The sequence below is a fragment of the Phalaenopsis equestris genome, unplaced genomic scaffold (genome assembly GCF_001263595.1).
Source record: "Phalaenopsis equestris unplaced genomic scaffold, ASM126359v1 Scaffold000924, whole genome shotgun sequence".
NCBI lineage: Eukaryota > Viridiplantae > Streptophyta > Magnoliopsida > Asparagales > Orchidaceae > Phalaenopsis > Phalaenopsis equestris.
In genome coordinates, this window is record NW_018165363.1 from 395,717 (window position 1) to 417,263 (window position 21,547).

A 21,547-nucleotide genomic window follows, 5' to 3' on the forward strand; every position below is an offset into this window, starting at 1 on the left:
TATATATATATATATATAGTCTTAGAATATGTAATGAATGTATGTCCAAGTTTATTATCCATCAGAAGATAGTAGACTGTATTGGATCCACACATAATATCGTAAGATTGAAAACTCAGCCTGAAGGCTACATAATAGAATTCAGCAGAGCCAATGTTATCATTATTCAACTTCTGGAGGACTTTTTTGTTTCTTATGGGCTTACTTTTGTCCCTCAACTTTTGTTGATTGTATAAACATATCATTGCCAGACTATTCTATATATCATGATTTTTCTAAATCTCATTTCATTTTCATTATTAAAGATTTTTGTTCATATATTATTCATTTAGAATATGCTAATCAACTTCGTGTACTCATATGCAAATTAGAAGTCGTCGTTGTCTTATCTTTTAATATTATACATTTTTTTATAAAATATTAAAATATTCATAGTACTTTAAACATGTTCTTGTATATTCTAAAATTAATACTCGATTATTTAGTAATGATTGACAGGATGTAAACATGCACTTTGCAATATGGAGGCTTTCTTTTATCTTGATTATATACAAACTTCAAATACATGTACATTTAGACACAGAAGGCTATAGTAAGTTTGCTTCACAAATTAAAACACGAGTATCTTACGCATATGTTGATTGATCACATGGTAAACTTCTTTCTTATGATCACCTCAAAATTATGTCCTTCTGTAAAAAGTTTATGAAACACAAATTTCTGAAGTTATAAAATTTTCTTCCTCTTCAACTCAAATTTGATTGAAAAGTAATATCGGAATCACCTCTTCTTATACAAGTCTGAATGCCAATTTATTTTGTTTGCGAATATCTTTTTTTTCTAGAGGGAATCCAAAAATTTGGATTTCTCTCCGCAAACTTTTCTCATGTTTTCTCTTCTACTATTATGTTGGTCCAGCTCCCTTTTTCCTCCATTTCATGGTTGCTTAAGGTTATAAGAAAATGTGAGGCATTATAGTGCTTAAGAGTTTTATATTAGTATGCTGGGAATTCAAGTTATTAAGTGCTAAAATCAATCTCAACCATATTTTAATTGATCCTTGGTGAGGTGAGTGAAAAATGCATTTAAGCGCTTGATGCAGGCGCACAAATAACATTGTTGGCGCCGTGTAGAGGGAGCCACAGGCACAACGTTGAGGGAGTCGCGGGCGCGGAGTAGAGTGAGCCGCGCGCTGCGTAGAGGGAGTTGAGGGCGTGATGTGTAGGGAGCCGCAGGTTTCTTCTGTAATGTCATTCGTTTGGACCAAATTGGTAAAGACTTGGGCCCTCCCACGAGAGATTGGCGCCTTCTTTCCATAGGGAGATCCATTCCTTGTTATCTAGGATTTATATAGGTGATTCCTCTTCTTAAGCTTGTAGTTTTTGCATTAAATTTCTGTCATGGTGGCCTTCGACGTCCCGGTTTTTCCCTCCTAGGGCGGTATCCGACGGTGAAAAGGTGCTCCGATTGTAATTCGTCCCAAGTTGGTGTGTATCCTTCCTTTTTTTGCTTGTTGTCGACTTTTCCATCCACTCACTTGCCTCCGCCCTTCCCATCCACCTGCTGCTTGCCCACGCTACTTCCAGTCCACTTCTTGCTTGCTGCCGTCCCTTCCAGCCCATTCCTTGACTGCTGCCTCCTCAGTCCACTCTCTGTTGCTTGATGTGATGTCGCCGGACAGCCTTGCACCCCAATTCCCGTTACCGCTGCCATAGCTAACCCTAAATCACCCAAACACGTACAACTCTCATTTTTTACCACCACGAACAATAATCCACTACCTTCGTATCTCACCCTAGTGGTTATTTGTGTTTTTGTCATTTTTCCTATTTTAAAAGTTTTTGATTGTAACCCAATTTGCTTTTGAGTATTTCCTGTATGATTTTGTATCAGAATCCACCTAACCCTAGTCCTATCTTAGAGTTTGTAGCAAACTCCATACCCCAAACCTACTTCCACCGTTCCCCACCTCCGTCACAAAAAAGCTTTTCTATTCCCCATTCTAGTGCCCTCTTCCACTCCCCCAATCGAAAGCCTAACTATGTCAGCAAGGAGACATGTTTAAACTTAACCGGGAAGAGATACAATGATAAGTCCATCAACTTCAACAGAGCCTTGCGGGGATTGATGAGAGGACCCGGGGAGAAAATTCCCTCGATTATAATACAAAGGGTTGAAGAGGAGAAATAAACGAGAATTTTAACCCCTTTCACACGGTGGACTTCACTAAGGAGGATGACAGACCACACCACTTTGAAATTTATTATCGAAGGAGGCCGAGGCCGATAATGGAGGTGATGTGGAGGACAAAAATTTTGGAGTGAATGTTGATCTGATAGAGTTCGAAGGACAGATGGATCCACAGATGATTTCATTGAATGGTTTGTATAATATGTTTCCCTGGCTTGACCATCAAATTGAAAAAGAGCACTTTTTTGTGGTGAGAAAATTTGCAGAGCAAATGAGAGAAGTGGCAAGATTAGCGAATGAGAGAAAATGAGGAAGGAGATGTAGAAGAAATAATTACCTCCTGATGGATATGTTTCTGAGGCTTAATCACATACATCAGAGAGTCCTATTAGTGTAAGAGTTCATGTCACAGTTTGATTAGCTTCAGTTGAAATGTGAGTTGGTCGAGCCAGAGGAACATATTATAACCATATATTTGGGTTGTCTGAAGCCAACCATCAGTAATGTTGTTCAATTGCAGCTCTATTGGTCACTGAAAGATATTCAAATCTTAACATTGAAGGTGGAGAGATAGCAGTAACAAAACAGACAACGAACGACATTCAGATAGCCACCAATAGTTGGAGACACCAATAGGACCATGCCTCAGGTAGTTGAGAAGATTGGTCAGGATAAGAACAAAGCCGTTCAGAGTAAATAGAACCCTGAGAAGAGTAACACGCCCACTACAGTTCCAACCAAAAAATGCTTCAGATGCCATGTATTTGGGCACATCACCTCTTGTTGCCCGACAAATCGAGTTGTGTTCTTTACTAAGCAAGATGCAGTGAAGAAAGTTAGCAGCGAGGAAACAACTGAAGAAAAGGGTGAGAGTATCAACTGTCACCACATGAGGGCAAGATGATTGTGGTTCGACGAGTCCTTCAAACTGAGGTGTCAAATGAGCAACAGTGGTTTCGCCACAATATGTTTACTCATCGAATCATGAAGGGAAAGTTTGCAACATCATCATCAATTGAGGTAGCAACAAGAATTTGGCGTCAACACTAATGGTGGACAAGTTGAACATCACGACTCAGAAATTTCCTCAACCATGTTCCCTTACATGGTTTAAAAAGGTGAGCATGATCGAAATTGATTGGAGGTGTCACACGGAGTTTTCGATTGCGAGTTAGCTGTAGGATCAAATTTGGTGCGATGTGGTGCCCATGGATGCCTGTCATCTTTTGCTGGGGAGACTGTGGCAGTATGATTGCAAGAATCAACATAATGGGTACATGAACACTTACTCATTTACTAAAGATGACATGCACATAACTCCTCTACCTTCTGCAGAGTATGAGATTACTGGTACCCTTGCCAGTAGAGATGTTTTGGGAGGATCAGTCTTGGTGTGACAGAAGATCATGAAAGAGGAGCCATTAACAGACACAAAATTCAGAGAGGTTCAAATTTTCCCCGCCTCAGATTGGGTTTAATCTATCCTTGGTTGTTTTTATAGAACTTAACAAAGTGGACTTGGCATGGAATCCTAGTTCAGCTCAGTATGGTACCCCCAGATGGTTAGATTGATATGGTTGTTTCCTCGTAAGTGGGGGACAACTCCTCAGTTGTTCTGGGGGATAGTGCAGTCTTCAGTAGTATTCAGATGTTTCTCAAACCGCAGTACAAAACCCTTCAAGCCTGGGAGATTATAGTAGCTCCGCTAGTTTCAAGTTCAAACATAAGTTTTAACAAATGAGGTCAAAACTCTCTGAATTTCAGGAGACTGACACCGATGCAAATAATGTCGCGGGCGCAAATAAAGCCGGGGATGCGGTGTGAAGGGAGCCTTGGGCTTCTCCTATGATGTTGTTCATTTGTATCAAACCAGTCCAAACCTGGGAGGGCTGATAGGTGCTCCCATGAGGGATTAGCGCCTTCTTTTTTTAGGGGGTATCTAGGGTTTTTATATTTAATTTCTGTTTTTAGGTTTACAGTTATTTCTTGAGATTTCTATTAGAATAACTTCCGTTGTCCCATTTTTCCCTCATAGGGTAGGTCCTGACGATGAGAAGGTGCTCCGACCGTAACTTGTCCCGAGGTGGTGCGCATCCTTCCTTTTTCAACTTGTTGCCACCCCTTTCAATCCCTCTTTTGCTTGCCGCCGTCCTTCTTGCCCACCTGCTGCTTTTCGACGCCCCGTCCAGTCTACATGTTGCTTGCTGCAACCTCTTCCAGCCCCTTCCTTACTTGGTGCCGCCCTATTCCGCTGGCTGTCCAGCTGTCGGATAGCCCTACACTTCTACTACCCTTGCTTCTGCCACCTTTTCATTGCCCTTTGGACTTCCCTACAACTATCGAGCAGCAAGCCAACCTTCATAAAACCACCCTGCCACCTACACTTCTCAGTTTCCACCACTTTCGAACATAGCCCACCACCTTCGAACCTTGTGGGTATTTGTTTTTGTTTCGTTGGTTTTCCTATTTCATTTGACTTTGATTGTAACCCTAGTTGCTTTTGAGTAATAATATTTGCTTTTCCCTGTTGTGGTTTGGATGAACTCCGGTATCAGTGTATAGTGTAATAAGTTCTTCAATAGTATAAGAAGTGTTTGCGCAGTAATGTTAAAATAAAATCTAAGTTAATTAGTTGGAATGCTAAATTAATTTATATAACTAATATAACTAGAATTACCTTTATGCATGTGTATATCATAATGATCGGCATAAATAATGTATTTTTATAAAAATAGTTTTACTCATTTTCATGAGGTGTGAAAAATAGGGTATAAAATTTAAACTTTTTGATATTATATTTCTTTTAATTTTGAATATCACAACTCTTCAGTTCTTATTGGAATATCATTTTTGAAATTCGCTTATATTTTAGATTGAAATGAATGAGAATTTTTGTCTATATCCTGATTTTTTAGTTTGCCTCTTTTTCAGTTCTATGCCTCCTTTTCACTTTGACATATGAAATTTGTCTATTTCTTTGCTCCTTTTTATCAAAGTCTACTGCTGTTTTTGTTTCGGTAATTTAATTCAAATTGCGCTGGACCTCAAATTCATTTTGTCCCAGCCTTTGATTTTATTTTTATCCCATTTTATGAGCGTTGATTGATGAAAGATAGTTTGAACATCAAATATGTTTTTTCACAATGTTAATTTTTAGGCGTCTTTTTCAATTCTTTTGGTTATTTGAAATAGCCATATATATTCTGGTAATCAGCTTTTTTCTTTAGCGAAATTTAAATATACCTTTCATAAATCTGACTTTTAAAAATGAAATTCACCAACGTCAAATTCAATTATTTTAGGCTTTGTGCTATAATTCTTTTTTGGATAATCCTGAAGGGCTTTCAATCTATTTTTAATTATCCAAACTTTCTCAGTTGCTTAATCAAGTAAATGATGATGCATCAATTCTCTCCCCAACATCAATCGAATTTAAGAGGTCTTATTTATTTTCAATCATACAGTGTCTCTTTAAGTCGCTATTTTAATATTGAATTGGTAACTATTTCTACAACTAAACTCTATCATTAGAATATAATTCTTTTAATTACCTTGGAAATTTAAAATACATGACCTTAGTAGATCCTTTAAGATCTCAATTGTTTTTAATTGGCCAGTTGCCTGTGCTTGAAATGCCACACTAAAATAAAATTTAGTACTTAAAATTCTATGGACACCGTTTCGCAATTGGTATTTGAATCTGTCTTCTTTATTTGATTCGATTACTTTGGGATTTCCATGAAGAGTAATAATTATTTTATAATCATCTTTATTCATTTTTTCATTGAACTAGTTTGTCGAATAGGCTGAAGGTGTCTGATTTTGTTATCTATTAATTACAATGTAAATTTAATCATGCTCTTATTTTGACCAACAAAATTCTGTGACAAATTTTATAGCTATATCTCACTATAGTATTGAAAATGAATGTATTGTTTCACTAGGCTTATGGTGTTCTGCTGACACCCCTTAACACTTACTTTTTGTGACATATTTTGCTACATTTTTTTTTTCTTCCAGTCCAACAGAATAATTCCTTTAAATCTTTCTAGATTTTAGTACTACATATATGAATTACATAGCGTGTAGAAGTCTCAAGTATAAACTCTTGAACTAGTTGGAATCTATTAGAATCTAATGATTCAATTTTTTTTAGTTATATTAAGCTCATCAATAATAAGATCCTTCCTCTTGCCAGCTTGTATTTAGTCGATCAGCTTCTGATATTCTTGATTGGCCTTTTTATGTATTTTTGTTTTTTCCCTCTGTAGTAGAATGCACAACCATTGGATTTAATTTCTATCATTATTGATGTTTATCTTTTAACTATAATGCTTTCATATCCTTAACTAGTTCTGCTGCCTACATTTATTTTGTATGACATTCAAATTTTCTAATCAATGCATTGGCTGTCATATTAACCTTTTCAAGGTTATATTATATGTTAGGATCATAATCTTTTAGAGCTCTTTCTTTTATCTTTATTGACTTTTTTGTTGTGAAAATATATTTCAAATTCTGATGATCCATCGACACTCAAATTTCACTTTATATAAATAATGGCTTTAACTTTTGAGAGCAGATGCTATTGCAACTAACTGTACATTCTTAATTGCTTAAAAATGCATCACTGTCTATTCGAAATTTCATTAATTCTAATGGGAATCATTAATATCGGTGTATTTGACAAACATCTCTTAAATTTTTAAAACTTAACTTTCACTTATCAACTTAATCAAATGTTTTCTTTTCAGTTAAATCTGGATAAAGTAAAGAAATCTCTGAAAATTTCTTCACAAAATTAATAATACCTCACACTTATTTGTATTCTTACTTTTTTTTTCTCCCTAGAAAACAACTCTTTTCAACCAAAACTCTCACATTTAAAAAGCTTTGCATACAATTTGTGCTTTCTTTGTAAACTCCTCAACTGACTGGCATGATATTGATTGCTCTTGGAATAAATAAGTATATCATCATTAAAATTATGGTACATTGATCAATTTATGAACACTATTGGGGCTTTCTTTTGTCCAAAAGACAATTAAAAATTCATAATGTCACACGTACGATGTCCCCTCTTGGTCGAAAATGCCTAAAGAAAGCGGAGAACTCAGCTGTATGAATTTCTCACCATTGCCCATTCTGAAATTAGTTTAACAAGAACAAAGCGAGTTCCAAAGTTAATAACCGGCATAATTTTAAACTCACAAGAATCTATTGATTATTACAAACCAATTGAGCAGAAGTATTTTAAAATATTTCATTAATCAAACTACAAAGCTTCTAATAAATATTAGAATTTAATTACATAATACCGAACTGTCATTATGTACATACCTTAAGGGCTTTATATCCTAGACCAACACCATACAACAAAATGTAGAATTGCTTTTTTCAAAATTAGATACTCGCTTAGATCAATTTTATGTTCATCTCTACTTGAAGCAGAAGCCAATTTAGTCCCACTAGCTTTAAAAGCTCAATGAAATAAATAATTTTAAAATATTATTTAATATTCATTGAGTTAAACCATGCTAATTTTTGGTTGGACATGAGAAATTAACAAAACATAGACTATATAAGTGCATTATCTATAATAATTATAAAGTGAACATTTCTGAATAATTATTGGCTTAAATGAGATAATCTTATTGAAAAAAAAAACCTTTAAAAGTGATATTCAACGTCAATCATAGTTTACACTATGTAGTCGTTCTTATAGTCGTCAACATTAGAAATTAATCTCTTCATATTTTAATTTCTTTATTTGTTTATTTTTTTTTAACATGAGATATGTTATATCTTAGTTTTAGAATATGTTATTGCATGTAGATCTAGGTTCATTGACCATTATAAGACATTGAATTGTATTAGATTCGCATCCCAGATCACATGTTTGTAAATCCAATGTGAACGTTATTTATTGATAACCTTGTCACCTATATAAAGACTCATCTTTATCTGCTACTTGTATATATTATCATAAAATATCATTTTGAGTACTCTTTTGCCTCAATATGGACCTGCCTTTTTCCTTCTAACGGATTATTAAAAATATAATCATTTCTTTTATATGAGCTCACTATTGCTATCCTATTTGTATATGTTATCATAAATCTATCTATTTGAGTGTTTATTTTCTTTATATGTGCTTATCTTTGTCCTTTTTCTTATCCAAATTATCATAATTAATTTTAGTATAGAATTTGAAAATTCAGGGAATTAATGTAGCATGAAATGTTAATCATAAAACTGACATGAATTAGTTATGATTGTTGACAAGTATAGTATATTAACTGTAATTAATGTAAATTGAAATTTCTTGCATAATATTTGGCGTAACAATAAGCGAGTTAATTTAGTTAAATTATGTTTTAAAATAGATGGTTAATATTCAGTTATAGTATGTACTCTATTTGTCAAATTTTAGGTGTCAACATAAACGGTTTATTTGTTTTCTTAATGCTCATATACTTATTTCATTTATTACTTACTATAAAATATATTCTTTTATTTTTAGTATATGCCATCTATTTTTGCTTAGGTTCATTTTCCGTCATAAAGTAGTGGACACTATTTGAACCACCCATTTCTCGTAAAGTTGAAAATGTAACTTGAAAGTTACATCATTGAGTTTAACAGAGTTTGGGAGAAATCTAACATTATTGCTAGTGAATTACTTAAGGACTTTTTTTGACTTCATAATTGCTCAACCTTGTCAGCATGTTCAGGTCATCATAAATATGTTTTTACTATTTTATTATACATAATATGACTTTTTTGAAACTCATTTTATTTATATTATGAACATTTAAATATTTACATTATTTGTTGAAAGTTTTCTAATCAACCCTTGCATCCATATGTAAATCAGAAGTACTGGTTGTCTTACCTTGTAAAATACATATATATTTTTTAAATGTTTAAATGCTTATAATATTTCAATATGGACTTGTTTGCTTATTTTAAATTAATTTGAGATCATTTAAGCATGAATAGTTGGACACTAGAAGGAATGTGCAATATGGAGACTTTCTATTCCCTTTTTACATACAAATTTCAAATACATTTAAATTTACTGTCGCGGATTGGGACCATGTGATACCCTGTGCGTGGGATCAGCGGTCAGGACGGAAATGTGGCAGCCAGTTTGGGATACTCCAACCTGGGTTGCTGCAGCCCGTGTGGGTCCTATTTTTTACATTGTTTGAATTAGGAATCAGTCTTGTAAGATTGGGACTTTTGCTTTGGTTTATGTATTAGAGATTGTTTTTGTCCAGTTTTCTTATGGTCTATTGAAGTGCTGTATCATTTGATTTCTCTCTAGCCGTGTGCCTATAATATTTTTATATCAAAATCACTTCTCATATAAGCTTCAAATTCTACTGTGATTCAAAGTTGTTTTCGAAAGAGAAATTAAAAAAAAAAAGATTTCTTGCATCAAAATTAGCCTTTTGTCATCTATTCCCTTCTACATCCCCATTGATCCTATTTTCCAGCTCATTGCTTTGCTCTTTATTTCACGATGGCTTAAGATTATAGGAAATGGAATGAGGCATTGTTTGGTGCTAGGGTTTTATGTCTATATAGAAGTTATTAAGTACTGGAATCAATTGTAATCATTCATCAATTGATCCACCAATACATGATGAGGTAAGTGGAAAGTTCATTTAAGTGCTACCATGAATTAAGTGTTTCAACAATAAAATTAAAATAAAATTTAATTTAGTTAATTTAAATTCTAAATTAAATTATAAGCTAATATGTATATATGTATTTATGCCATTTCTATTGAAGTTGGGGTTAGAACCTAAGCCATTCTGTGGCATGTTCAACCAATGAATATGCCCATATCTGCATTCATTTTTTGACCTTATTTTTTCCATGCTTTAATGTTATAATCATTCTCGAAATTTTTTGGGCAAGCTAGCCAATAAGAAAGTTTTTGGGCAAGATAGATAATAAGAAAGTTTTCACTGGGTTACTTATTAAAAAATTGTATTGAATATGATGCAAACTTATTGGAAATCATGTGAAACCTTGCATGATTTTATAAAAAAGCATGAAAAGAAGATGGTGCAATAAGTTAGTAAGGGTAGGAGGATCAAAGACTGTGTTAATTGGGCCAATTTTAGTAGTGATTGTTTGCTTTCTTATGAGATTTCTGCCAAAGTTTCACCCTTATGGGGGAATGAAAGATTGAATTTTTTAAAATGTCGACTTGTTAAAGAGTCATTTTGTCTATTAATCTAGAATTAGGAACACTGTCAATATCATATCAAGATTTTCTTGCATGCCTTGCTTATAGCAAAAGGTACGTGGGCTCCTTATATTAGGATGTGGGAATAAATTATTGATTGCTACCAAATTTGAATTTTTTTTTTGAGTATGGTAGTTTTTGTTTTAAAATTCTGATAACAGATGTGATATAGCTTTGTTGAGATATTACTGGAATATCAAATTTGTAATAAGCTATGAGTTTGCTAATCTTGGTAAATAGTTTATGGTGGTGTTTATAATCAATGTGTTTTGTATTTCCTAATTCTGTTGAAGATAGTTATATGACATACTTTATTTTTGTGCTGGAAAAATCCATCTCCATATCTAACTAGAAATTATTAGATTGGAGGTTAGTAATTTGTATCGTTCATCTTATTTACATATGAACTGATACTCTTGTTATTAAGCAATATTTAAGTTGTCAGTATCAATAATCCTGGCCTGATAAGATAATTATATTATGACAAGCTCTTGCATAGAATTCATAAATATCTTATGGTTCTCTGAACACAGTTTATTGTAGCTATTTCAGATAAATGAACAAGTACTTCTAATATTTTTCATTGAAACATAATTATGAAACCTTAATGTTGATGTAGACTTTCCAACTGTGTTTGCATATTTGATTTCTAATGCCTCTCATTTAAGTAGTATTGGGAATTAGTTTTGTCATCCAAATCTTTGTTTTTAAACTTCTCAGTTTCCTTGCTGCCTTTCAAATAATTCTAAGTTTCAATGCCAATGATGATACAAACCTATGGTGCTTTCATATTGCTGTGACAAGACAGCTTATGGTGGATTATCTTTTTAACTTTTAGCAATTAATGTCGCTTATCTGAAAAGAAATGATCAATCCTATATTGTAAAACTCTAGGAGTAAAAAAGGATGTTATGAAGGACCTGCCGCCGAAGAAAGAACTCATTTTACGTGTGGATTTAAGTAGCAAACAAAAGGAATATTACAAAGCCATCCTTACTCGAAATTACCAAATACTGGCTCGCCGTGGTGGTGCTCAGGTTAAAATAATTCTCAGTGCCTTTTTTTTTTCTTGCTTTATCTCTTAGTAAGTGGACATTTGAATTTTTCAGATATCCCTTATTAATGTTGTGATGGAACTCCGTAAGCTTTGTTGTCATGTATATATGCTAGAGGGTGTGGAGCCTGAAACAGAACCGTCAAGTGCTTATGAAGGTTTGAGGTACTTTTTTTGTGTAATGTCTTGATCTAAGTCACTTTATCTTGGTTCACTAACTGCTAATTTTCTTTTCTTGGCTATGCTTGTGACGTGGGAGCTTAACGGGTCGCAGTAATGTAGTTGTTACAATACCACAAACCCTTTTCTCTATTTGATTCCCTGCCTTTTTCTCTTTGATACCCTGTCGTTTTCTATTGCCTTCCTAATTCTATTTCTTTTCTATTCTAATTCCTCCTATTTTATTTATTAGCTGTTTTATATGTGTGGTTTTGCTTGCTTAGGGTTAGCTTTTGATTAATTCTAGATTTCAGATTTATTGTAAGGACTGTTTATTTTGTCCGTTTTTTCTATCGAGGGTTGTATCTGAGGAATGGTTGGTGCTTTGGTTGCATCTCTTTTCGAGTTGGTGATTATCTTTCTCCTATCGCCTTTCACATCCTCCCACACCTCTCCCCGCCACCATAACTCATTGCAGCTGCCCACAACAACTCTTGGTTTACTGTTTTCAGCAGTCCTCAGTCTATCGATCACCTTCCCCTCTCTTCCAGCATTGTTGCCATCCAAACAACACCTCCTTCATGCTGTCCCAGCCCTCCCACTAGAGCGAGACACCTCTTTCGTTCAGTTTTGCCGCTATTCACCCAACTCCTCGCTGCCAGCACCCAGGACAACTTCCATATTGCTGTCCCTGCATTTCTGCACTTTCCTCTCGCTGCCACCAGCATTCGTTTGCTGCCGCCACCCCCACTAGCCATCCCAATCCGCATAGGCGACTTGCACCACCCTTGGGATACACTTTAGTGGTGTTTGCTTGTGTCGTTTTATTTTTATTATCATTTATTTCTTATTTGAAGAGTCATTGTTGTAACCTATTTGAATTCAACAATAATATTTCTATTTCTATTATAATTTGGGTTAACTTTGATGTCAACTTGTCTTGGGATTAACTCGTCAATAATAGAAGTTGCATTCAACAATTAATTTTTCTTCCATCCATAACATATTGCAAGGTTTTAAAAATATATTGCTGTATTTTTTCTAACATTTTTTAGCTAATTTTTGTCAAATAAATGTTCCAAGCTTCAAAAAATTGTCCGCTCATTGATCCAATGACTTGAGCATGAACAAGAACTAGTTTGATTATGTTTAGCTTTACATTAGCTAGATAATAAACATTTACATTTGAAGTTAATTTTATTATTCATTTATTCATTTTACTTTTTGATATCACCAAATGTTTTTTAAAAATTGTGTAAAATACATGGTTTAACGTTTATGAGTATTAAAGAACATGATTTTGTGGAAGTGACAATTTTTTTTAAATTACAATTGATTTATCAAAAGTACAGTTATTGATGAATTTGATGGTCATTAGCTTGATATGTTTGTATTTTCCTTGATAACATACAAGGTGAACTTGAATAGGATTTTTTAGCTTTTTAACAAACTTTAGCTTATTCATGTTTTACCTTCATAGTGAACCGAGCCAAACAAACCTGTAACTTATTTATGTTTAGAGTGTTTATTCTGCTTTTTGCCTTGTGTGCTTAAAGTTTATTCTTTGTAAATAGACATTACATAAATGAATGCTGGTGAATTGAATTTAAATATTTGATTTTATTTGTTGAATTATAAAATTTTGCATCCATTTTTTATCATCATCATCATTGTTTTTGTCTTTATTGGACATAAAAGAAATCTTCTAGACGTGCGGGATGTTGATTTTGGGTTGTAGGGAGTAGCTGCGGTGTTTTATTAAGTGAAATTATTTAGCTAAAAATATTGAGTATATCAAGGGTAATTACCAAGAGTTGTTAAAGAAGAGCGAAAAGCACGCAAGGCAAGATTTAGATAGCGTGATAGCTAGGATGCAAATACATTGGAATATGAAGACTAAAAATTACTTACTTGGACCTCTTTACTTAAAGCCTTGTTAAAAAAGGTGAGTGATAATTTTATCTTAAATCCCACTTTTGGTAAATAGAAAAGGACACTTCTTCTCTATTAGAAAGTTTAAGTGCTCTCATTTGAATAAGGTTGTTGAATGTGTGTTCAAAAACTAGAAGGTGATGAGGTTTTGTTGTATAATGTAAAGCATAATTAATGGTAATTTAATATTGGAGGTGACCAACAACAACGAAAAAAATAAATATTATTATGAAAATCAAATAGGAACTTATAACCACACAATAGAAAATTGAAATTGCAACAAACATGACAATAACTCCCACTAGGGTCTGGAAGGTGGTTGGGTGGTGGAAAGGGGTTGTAGGCATGTGGGAACAGCAATGCAGATGTTTCTTATGTTTTGGACAGAAAGCAATCAGTTGAAATGAATGTGAGAGGGCAGACGAGAGTAGTGACATCAGAGGAATGGGTGTTTTTGGGTTTGCGGTAGGAAGGAAGAGGAGGGGGGGGAGAGTGGCTTAGAAGGCTGGAACAACAAAGAACGACTATTCCAAGGCGCTGAGACGACGTATTAAGCAGTTGGAGCGATTTTCTGAAAGTGGCAATGAGTAGAAAAGGGAGGGAGGTGGTTGATTTGGTTCGAACTGTAGGTAGAGACAGTGAAGAGACGTTCTGGGCGGTTGCAACAAGGAATGAGTCGTTTAGAGCAGTGTAGAAAGGATGCAGAGTGGTAGAGAGAAGGATAATCACCACATTGGGAGCGAGATATAAACCTAGAAGGGAAAACTTAAGACACCGGTGGTTGTCCCGAACGAAGTCAAGAAAAGAAAAAAAAAAGAAAAAAAAGAAAAAATGGAAAAAAAAACTAATCCTAAAACATAAAAAAAAGAATATTTAATAATATGATAACTACGAATGGCTTAAGAGGACCAACCGACTCCCCGGAATGCTTGGACCAGTTTGATCTAGGCACTTGACCCGAATCCTTTAAGGATAACCCTCTGCTAGTATGCTGGATGGGACGCCCATATCATGATGCTTATATATCCGAGGAGAATCTAAATTGATTTGTAGGAGTTGCCTCTAGATTAGCTCACGACGATGTTTCATCATTTGATTATATCTCTTACACTTGATAATTAGATATTCTTTGATTGTGTTACATATTAAAACTTATGGAATTTCTGCTTGAAAGTTTGTAGTATGATGTTGGTAATCCTTTAAGGATAACCCTCTGCTAGTATGCATAAGTCTCAGAGCCAGTTCATAACATTTTTAAATGAAATGTAACTTCCAGTTCAACTAGAAATTAGGCCATCAATAAAAGTAGAGCTGTAACATTATCCATTTATAATGATTTTTCAAATATAGAGCCCATGAAAATAAAGTTGATTGGTTGAAATGACAGGTAATCCCAAACTCCTTTTCACCTTTCATAAAGATCTTTCAACCGTTACCTTAGTAGATCAATCTATCTCTAATGTTCTTGGTTTTGACGCCATTTATGTGACACCTGCACTACCTTTTACGATTGTTCTTAGTTTACATCAATTATCTTTTAATTTTGTCTCTGTTAGTAGGATTACACGTGGTCTCAGTTGTTGTATCTTATTCTTCCCAGATCGTTTTCTTTTTAGAATCTTATGATGAAGAAGATTATTGGCTTGACAAAGGTCTCATTTCACATTTATTTATTTATTTATTTTTAGATTTTGTGGCCTTTTATGTTCAAAATTCTTGCTTTAACAATCATAATAAAGAAATTGACTTGAATTGTTTCTATGACTTGTCTAGTGGATCGGCATACCTTAAATTCTGGGTTTGTGACTTGGCAGACTTCGTGAAGATTTTGTCCTAAATTGTTTCTAGACTTGTCAGGAAAGTAAGTATACCTTTGGGCCCAGATTTGTGCCTTGATAGACTTGGTAATGGATTTGACTCGAATTGCTCTATGAATTTGTATAACAATTTACCTTGACCTATAGTTTGTTCCAACACCTTATCTCTATTTGAATTCCAAGATAGAAAAGGACATCCATCACTACCAATGCTAATTATCATCTTTAGATTGGGAGTTGTGCCAATTTTCTAAATACCATCGTTTGTCTTCTATTCTCAGAATTAATAAAAGAGGTAGTCATTATTTTGAGTTGGATCGTTCTGTTGTATTGGGACCTTGTACTATTTTGTTTATTGAATACCAATATTTTGTCACTGATGTTTATTATTTTTTTTCGTGTGATTTAGCCTTTATGACTTCTCGATTTGAGTTACCAATACATTTTCAATCCTTTTGTGCTGAAATTAAACTCAATTAAATGTTTCTGTTAAGATTCTGAGAAGTGCTAATGCCTAAGCATATTTCTCTGCACCTTTTCAGCCATATAACACTAAATAGGATGCTTCACCAATCATCTTGTGTTGATGCTCCATCCCAAAATGAAGTAGCTGAAAGGAAAAATTGACATATTCTTCAGAAAACTAGAGTTCTTTTGTTTCAAACTAATATACCCAAACAATTATGGATTGATATGATTTTTATGCATATTTTTTGTTGAATCGAATGCCTTCTACTATTTTATATAACCAAATAGCCTAATAAGTTCTATTTCCAATGAACTCTTTCTTTTCCATTCAACCAGATATATTTGGCTGTATTTTTTTTTGGTTAGTGACACTCGTTCATAGGTTTCTAAATTGAAACCTAAGTCATTAAGGCTTCTTTCTAAGATACTTTCGTTTGCAAGAAGGGTATCAATGTTTTTTTTCTGTTAAACAGGTACATGGTCTCTCCTGATGTCACATTTCATGAACAAAACCTTTGCTTTGGTGGCTCATCGCTGCCTAAATTCTCACAAAATTTTGATGAATTGTTAATGTATCACATCACTAGTTTAGATACTTATTGTTTCTTTAGGATACTCTCATTCACAAAAAGTATATCAATATCCTCCTCTCTTAAACATGTACATGGTCTCCACTGATGCCACCATTCATGAACAAATCTCATTCTTTGGTGACTTATTGCTGCCTAAACTTTTTAAGATTCTAATGAGTTGTTAATGTATCACATAAGTAGTTCAGCTGCACTTTGACCATAGTGCCTTAGTCTCGACCACTATCACCCATGTTTACTCGAGAATAGCCCGTTCCTCTGATCATAGTCTTGCACCAATATCCTCGTATTTAGTGGATCATTCTCCTAATGACTTTGATTTACCTATTGCTCCTTGAAAAGTTTAACATTAATGCACTTATCCCATTTCCCCTTGTGTTAATTATGATCAGTTATTTTCTAATTCTTGCTCGTTTATTGCTTCTCTTGACTCTGTTGACGTCCCGATCTTTGTTCAACAAACCCCATCCTATTCTAGGTGACGAGCAACAATGCTTGATGAAATGAATGCCTTAATTGAAAATGAAACTTTGGAATCTAGTTGAATTAACTTGTGGCAATGGCTGTTGGCTGTAAGTAGCTTGTCCTAAAGCTCGGTTGGTTGTTTAGTGTTATGCTCAATTTATTGGATCTATTAATTGGATGCGCTCTCTTCAATAACTAAATTGACTTCGGTTTGCCTCTTCATGTCTTTGTCTTCAATGAATAATTGGTCTCTGCACCAGCTTGATGTGAAGAATGCTTTATTGCATGATGATCTTTTAAAAGAGGTATTCCTGGAGCAATTTTACGGGTTGGCTGCTCAGGAGAAGTCTGAGAAAGTATGTTATCCTCAGAAGGTACTATGTGGATTGAGGCAAAACCCTCAGACATGGTTTATAAGATTTTGTCATGCAATAGAAGAGTTTGGGATGTAGAAGGGTAAAAGCGATCAAATTGTATTTTACAAGCTATTTGCTTCTGAGAAAATTTTGTCGATGGTGTGTCTTGGTGACATTTTTATTACTGGAAGCACTGTGCAGGGAATCGTTTCATTGAAATAATTTCTTTAAAATCAGCTCAATACTAAAGATTTGGATTCCTTAAAGTACTTCTTAAGGATTGAGATATGAAGGAGCAATGAGACTAGTGTTGTTCTCAACGAAAGCATGTTTAGATTCTTAGAAGAAACATGAAAATTAAGTGTCAAATCATGCAGTGCTTTCATGCTTTTTAATCAGCAACTTACCAATGATGAAGAGCTTTTTAATGATCCTGAGCGATATAGGAAGTTGGTGAGAAAATTAAATTATCTTACAGTGATTGTCCTGACTTTCATAGATCAGTTATCACTATAAATTAGTTCATTTATTTAAATTAGTTCATGTATTTCCCCGAAGTTCATCATTGGTCAACTGTGGAATAGATACTATGTTACCCCAAAGAAGTTGCTGGAAAATGGATTCAGTATCTAAATTATGGGCATAGAAATATTGAATAATTTCTATGATGTAGACTAGGCAAGTTCCAAGATTTATTGAAGATTCATTACTGGATCTTGTGTTTTTGTTGGTCGTAATTTCATCTCATGGAAGAGTAAGAAAGAAAATATAGTGTCACGACCCGGTGCAGTGTCTGAGTATCGAGCAATAGCATAAGCATCGAGTGAATTGATATGAGCCTCTAAACTTATGACCAAAATGAGCTTTAAGATGATGGTTCCAAAGCTATGGTGAGATAACCAAGCTGCAATTCATATTTCCTTAAAACCTGTCTTTCATGATTGAAATAAGCACTTTGAGATAGATTGTAGTTTTGTTTGCGAAAAGATTCAACAAAATTTGATCTTTATAGCTCATGCAAAGACAATGAAACAATTAGGGAGCATCTTTACAAAGGCCCTTAATGGAGCTTTGGTCACTTATATTTGTAACAAGCTGGGCATGATAAATATCTATGCTCCTAATGCGGGACATGATCTTGTTACAAACGCGGGAGTTTCACGAGCAGCTTTTGCAATCTCGTTGTTATAGAGTACTCGTGATTGCAGGATTGACAACCGAGCTCCCCAATATTTTCTTTTTTCAACATTTTTTTTATTTTATTTTTCCCTTGCTTTCTTTCTCGATTTTCTATTCTAAATAGCTTTTTTATGAGGGAACTATATATATGTTTTTATTTTGTTGTTTTGAAGACTTTTGATTTGGCTTTTTCTATTTGAAGATGTTCCCTCCGATTATCTCTATTGGAGTGTTGTATCTTTAATTTCTTTCAGACGGTGTGCTTGTAACCTAATAGGATCATGATTGTGATTTCTCCCAGACCCTCAAAAGCCTTCTTTGTCATCCAACTCGGCCAATTGCTTATTGCAACAGTAAAACTGCTTTAATCAGTTGTCTTGCTATCCCATTTCTATCCTCACCACATTCCACCTTGCCTCCATCTTACCGAATCTCTTCGCCTGGTGTTTAAAAAGCTCCCTCGGCACCCCCTACACTCTAGTTCTAGTGTAGTGTTGTTATTTTGTTGCAATTTTAGAATTCCCTGCTATTTCTTATAATTTCGAACTTTGAATTCAATAATAATTTTGTTTTCCTTTATTTGTTTGTTAAAGTTTGGTATCATTAGGTATCGGAGCAAGACAGAGGCATGGTGAATCTCTGTTGGGAGAACGAGGTGCTATGCCACCCACAAGGCATCCTCAACCAGGTACTCAATAAATTATCATAAAGAACATGCAGTGAAAATCTTCCAACTATAGTATAGGCATATTGCTTTTGAGAGGACAATCATGTGAGGTCATCTATTGCCATATTAATGACTCGTAAAATCAAGAGGAAGTGACTCCCTTCCATCAGCCATTTTCCAACGACACAGAACCACCACCTCGCGGATTTAACATGAAATATGATAGGATAAGCCAAGATCTTAGAGTAAAGGTGTGTTTATTAGAATTCGATGGTCGCATAAATCTAGTTGAGTTTATGGAGTGACTTCAGATAATTGAGTGAATTTTTTACTATAAGGATGTTCCTCAGAAAAAGAGAGCTAACTTGATAGCCATCAAAGTCAAGAAGAATGCTTACTTGTTGTGGGAGAACTTGAACATTCTTCAGTAGTGAGAAGGAAAGAGTAAAATTACTATCTGATCAATGATAAAATGACAGATGTAGCGCAAGTGTCACGACTTGGCTTGGGGCTTGAAGTTAATCAAGATGGGTACAAATTGTTGGACCGTGAAAATCAATTAACTTCTATTCTAACTCTATCACTAGTAATTTAATATTTAAATATTACATGAAAGAGTCATTAAAAAAAGTAATTAAAATTAAGTAATTGAAATTTGTACGTTTACGTTTGTTTTCGTCTTCTATATACATTTGCTCATTTTCTATTCATCTTGTTGAAATGTCTAAAACCTAAAAATAAAACAAGAACAACATGAGTTGTCTAAATATAACCATGGAGTAATGACACTTATGAACTACCGTTATTTAAGGTAAGGAAATCAATATGCATATTGGTCTTCTATAAGCAATTACTTTAACTATACTTTTACGTTATACTTTACATATACATCTGTTTTTGTGAGGATCATCGTCAACAAACATAAGACAACCTTTGCCAGTATCGCCTTGTAGATTATCGCTTGCACAACGATTAGGGATCTACACGTCACAATTGTCTAGGGTGAAAAAACCCTTACCTGCCCCTGACTGTAATTATCTCTTCGGCACTGTGGTTAGCAATGTAAGCATCACAATTGTCTGGGGAGGTAAGCTTTAGTCTACTCGCTTCTGACCGATATTAACACGTCGACACAAAGATTAGTGAATTATCACTATTGTTTGTGGTGGTAGAAAAACTCTACGCGCGCGGGTACACTGACGTCCTATGCCTGTACCATTAGGGGCTGAAATCTTTTTTCGAGGATGCACTTGCAAGCATTCACATATAAGCTATTTCATTCTTTATACATACTTTATTTTGAAACATTTCTATGCAATCTACTAACATGCATACTTCTCTATGTTGCAATTATTTATCATGCACATCTTTTATATCATTCATATATCTATCTCATGCATCTCTTATATCACGCATATCTTTCTTAGATGCATATCTTACATGTCTATCTTACATATAATTTTATCTAAATATCATTCATCGCGTGCGTATCTTTAATGCATGTAGATCTTTTATAACTTTTTAGTCGTACATAATTTTTCTAACGATATGAATAATCTACTGAAATATAAATTTAACTAAACTAACACATATATATAAATTAACATACATTTCGAAATAAAAACGATTATTGAAATTTTAAAATGTAATTACTCATCTCAGTTGCCTCACTAGATTCTTAATCTTTGACATTTAGCTAGATGTTGCGATAACTTTTATATAGAGCTCAGTAATCTATAAAACAAATTTTTAAACTTTAATATTTAAACAATCTCTGTTACTTAGAATTAATCATCTAAAATTACCATAACTTTACCAAAATTTACGAGGCCACTTTATAGTGAATATCCACACTCACACCTTGAGCCTGTTACCCTGGACAATTAACCTTGATCCGCAATTAACTTCGGATTTAAAGACATCTTGACTCATAAATAATTTAACCGCGAAAACATACCTTAAACAACCTTCTTGACAACCATCTCTTCTCCAAAGAGGCCAAATATTCCTCTCTTTTTCATATCTTCTCAAACTCCTCTTTCTATCACTAAATTGTGTTAGAATGCCTTACGATGCTCGCAAACCATATTTGACACTTTTAGCACAAGATCGACGCCTTCAAAAGCTACTGAAAAAGAAAAAAAGTCACGAAAAACGAGGCAAAATTCAAAATGGAGGCAAGAGAAAGCAAATGAGACTCCCAAATAATATGAAATAGGGTTTCATACTCACCAAAAATCCACTAGAGCCCTAAAATGCATATTGCAACACTCTTCAAGCCGCCTAGCTGCCGATCACAACTCTGCTACAGTGCAGAGTCGCTCAGAAGCTTGAGTGAAATGAAGGAATCGTGAGAACCTCTTGTGTAGGCGACATTGAGAGAAAAGGGAGATAAAATCGGGAAATG

At 34.3% G+C, this 21,547-nt stretch overlaps 1 protein-coding gene across 1 annotated transcript in view; it reads left to right on the forward strand.

The window, feature by feature from the left end:
• Nucleotides 1-21,547, forward strand: part of LOC110032331 (CHD3-type chromatin-remodeling factor PICKLE-like) — a gene marked incomplete at its 5' end in the record, with an annotated part of 151,853 nt that overhangs the window by 35,017 nt on the left and 95,289 nt on the right. The window contains 2 exon segments of the mRNA XM_020735924.1: nt 11,348-11,490; nt 11,563-11,672. Coding sequence (XP_020591583.1) covers nt 11,348-11,490; nt 11,563-11,672 — 253 coding nt within the window.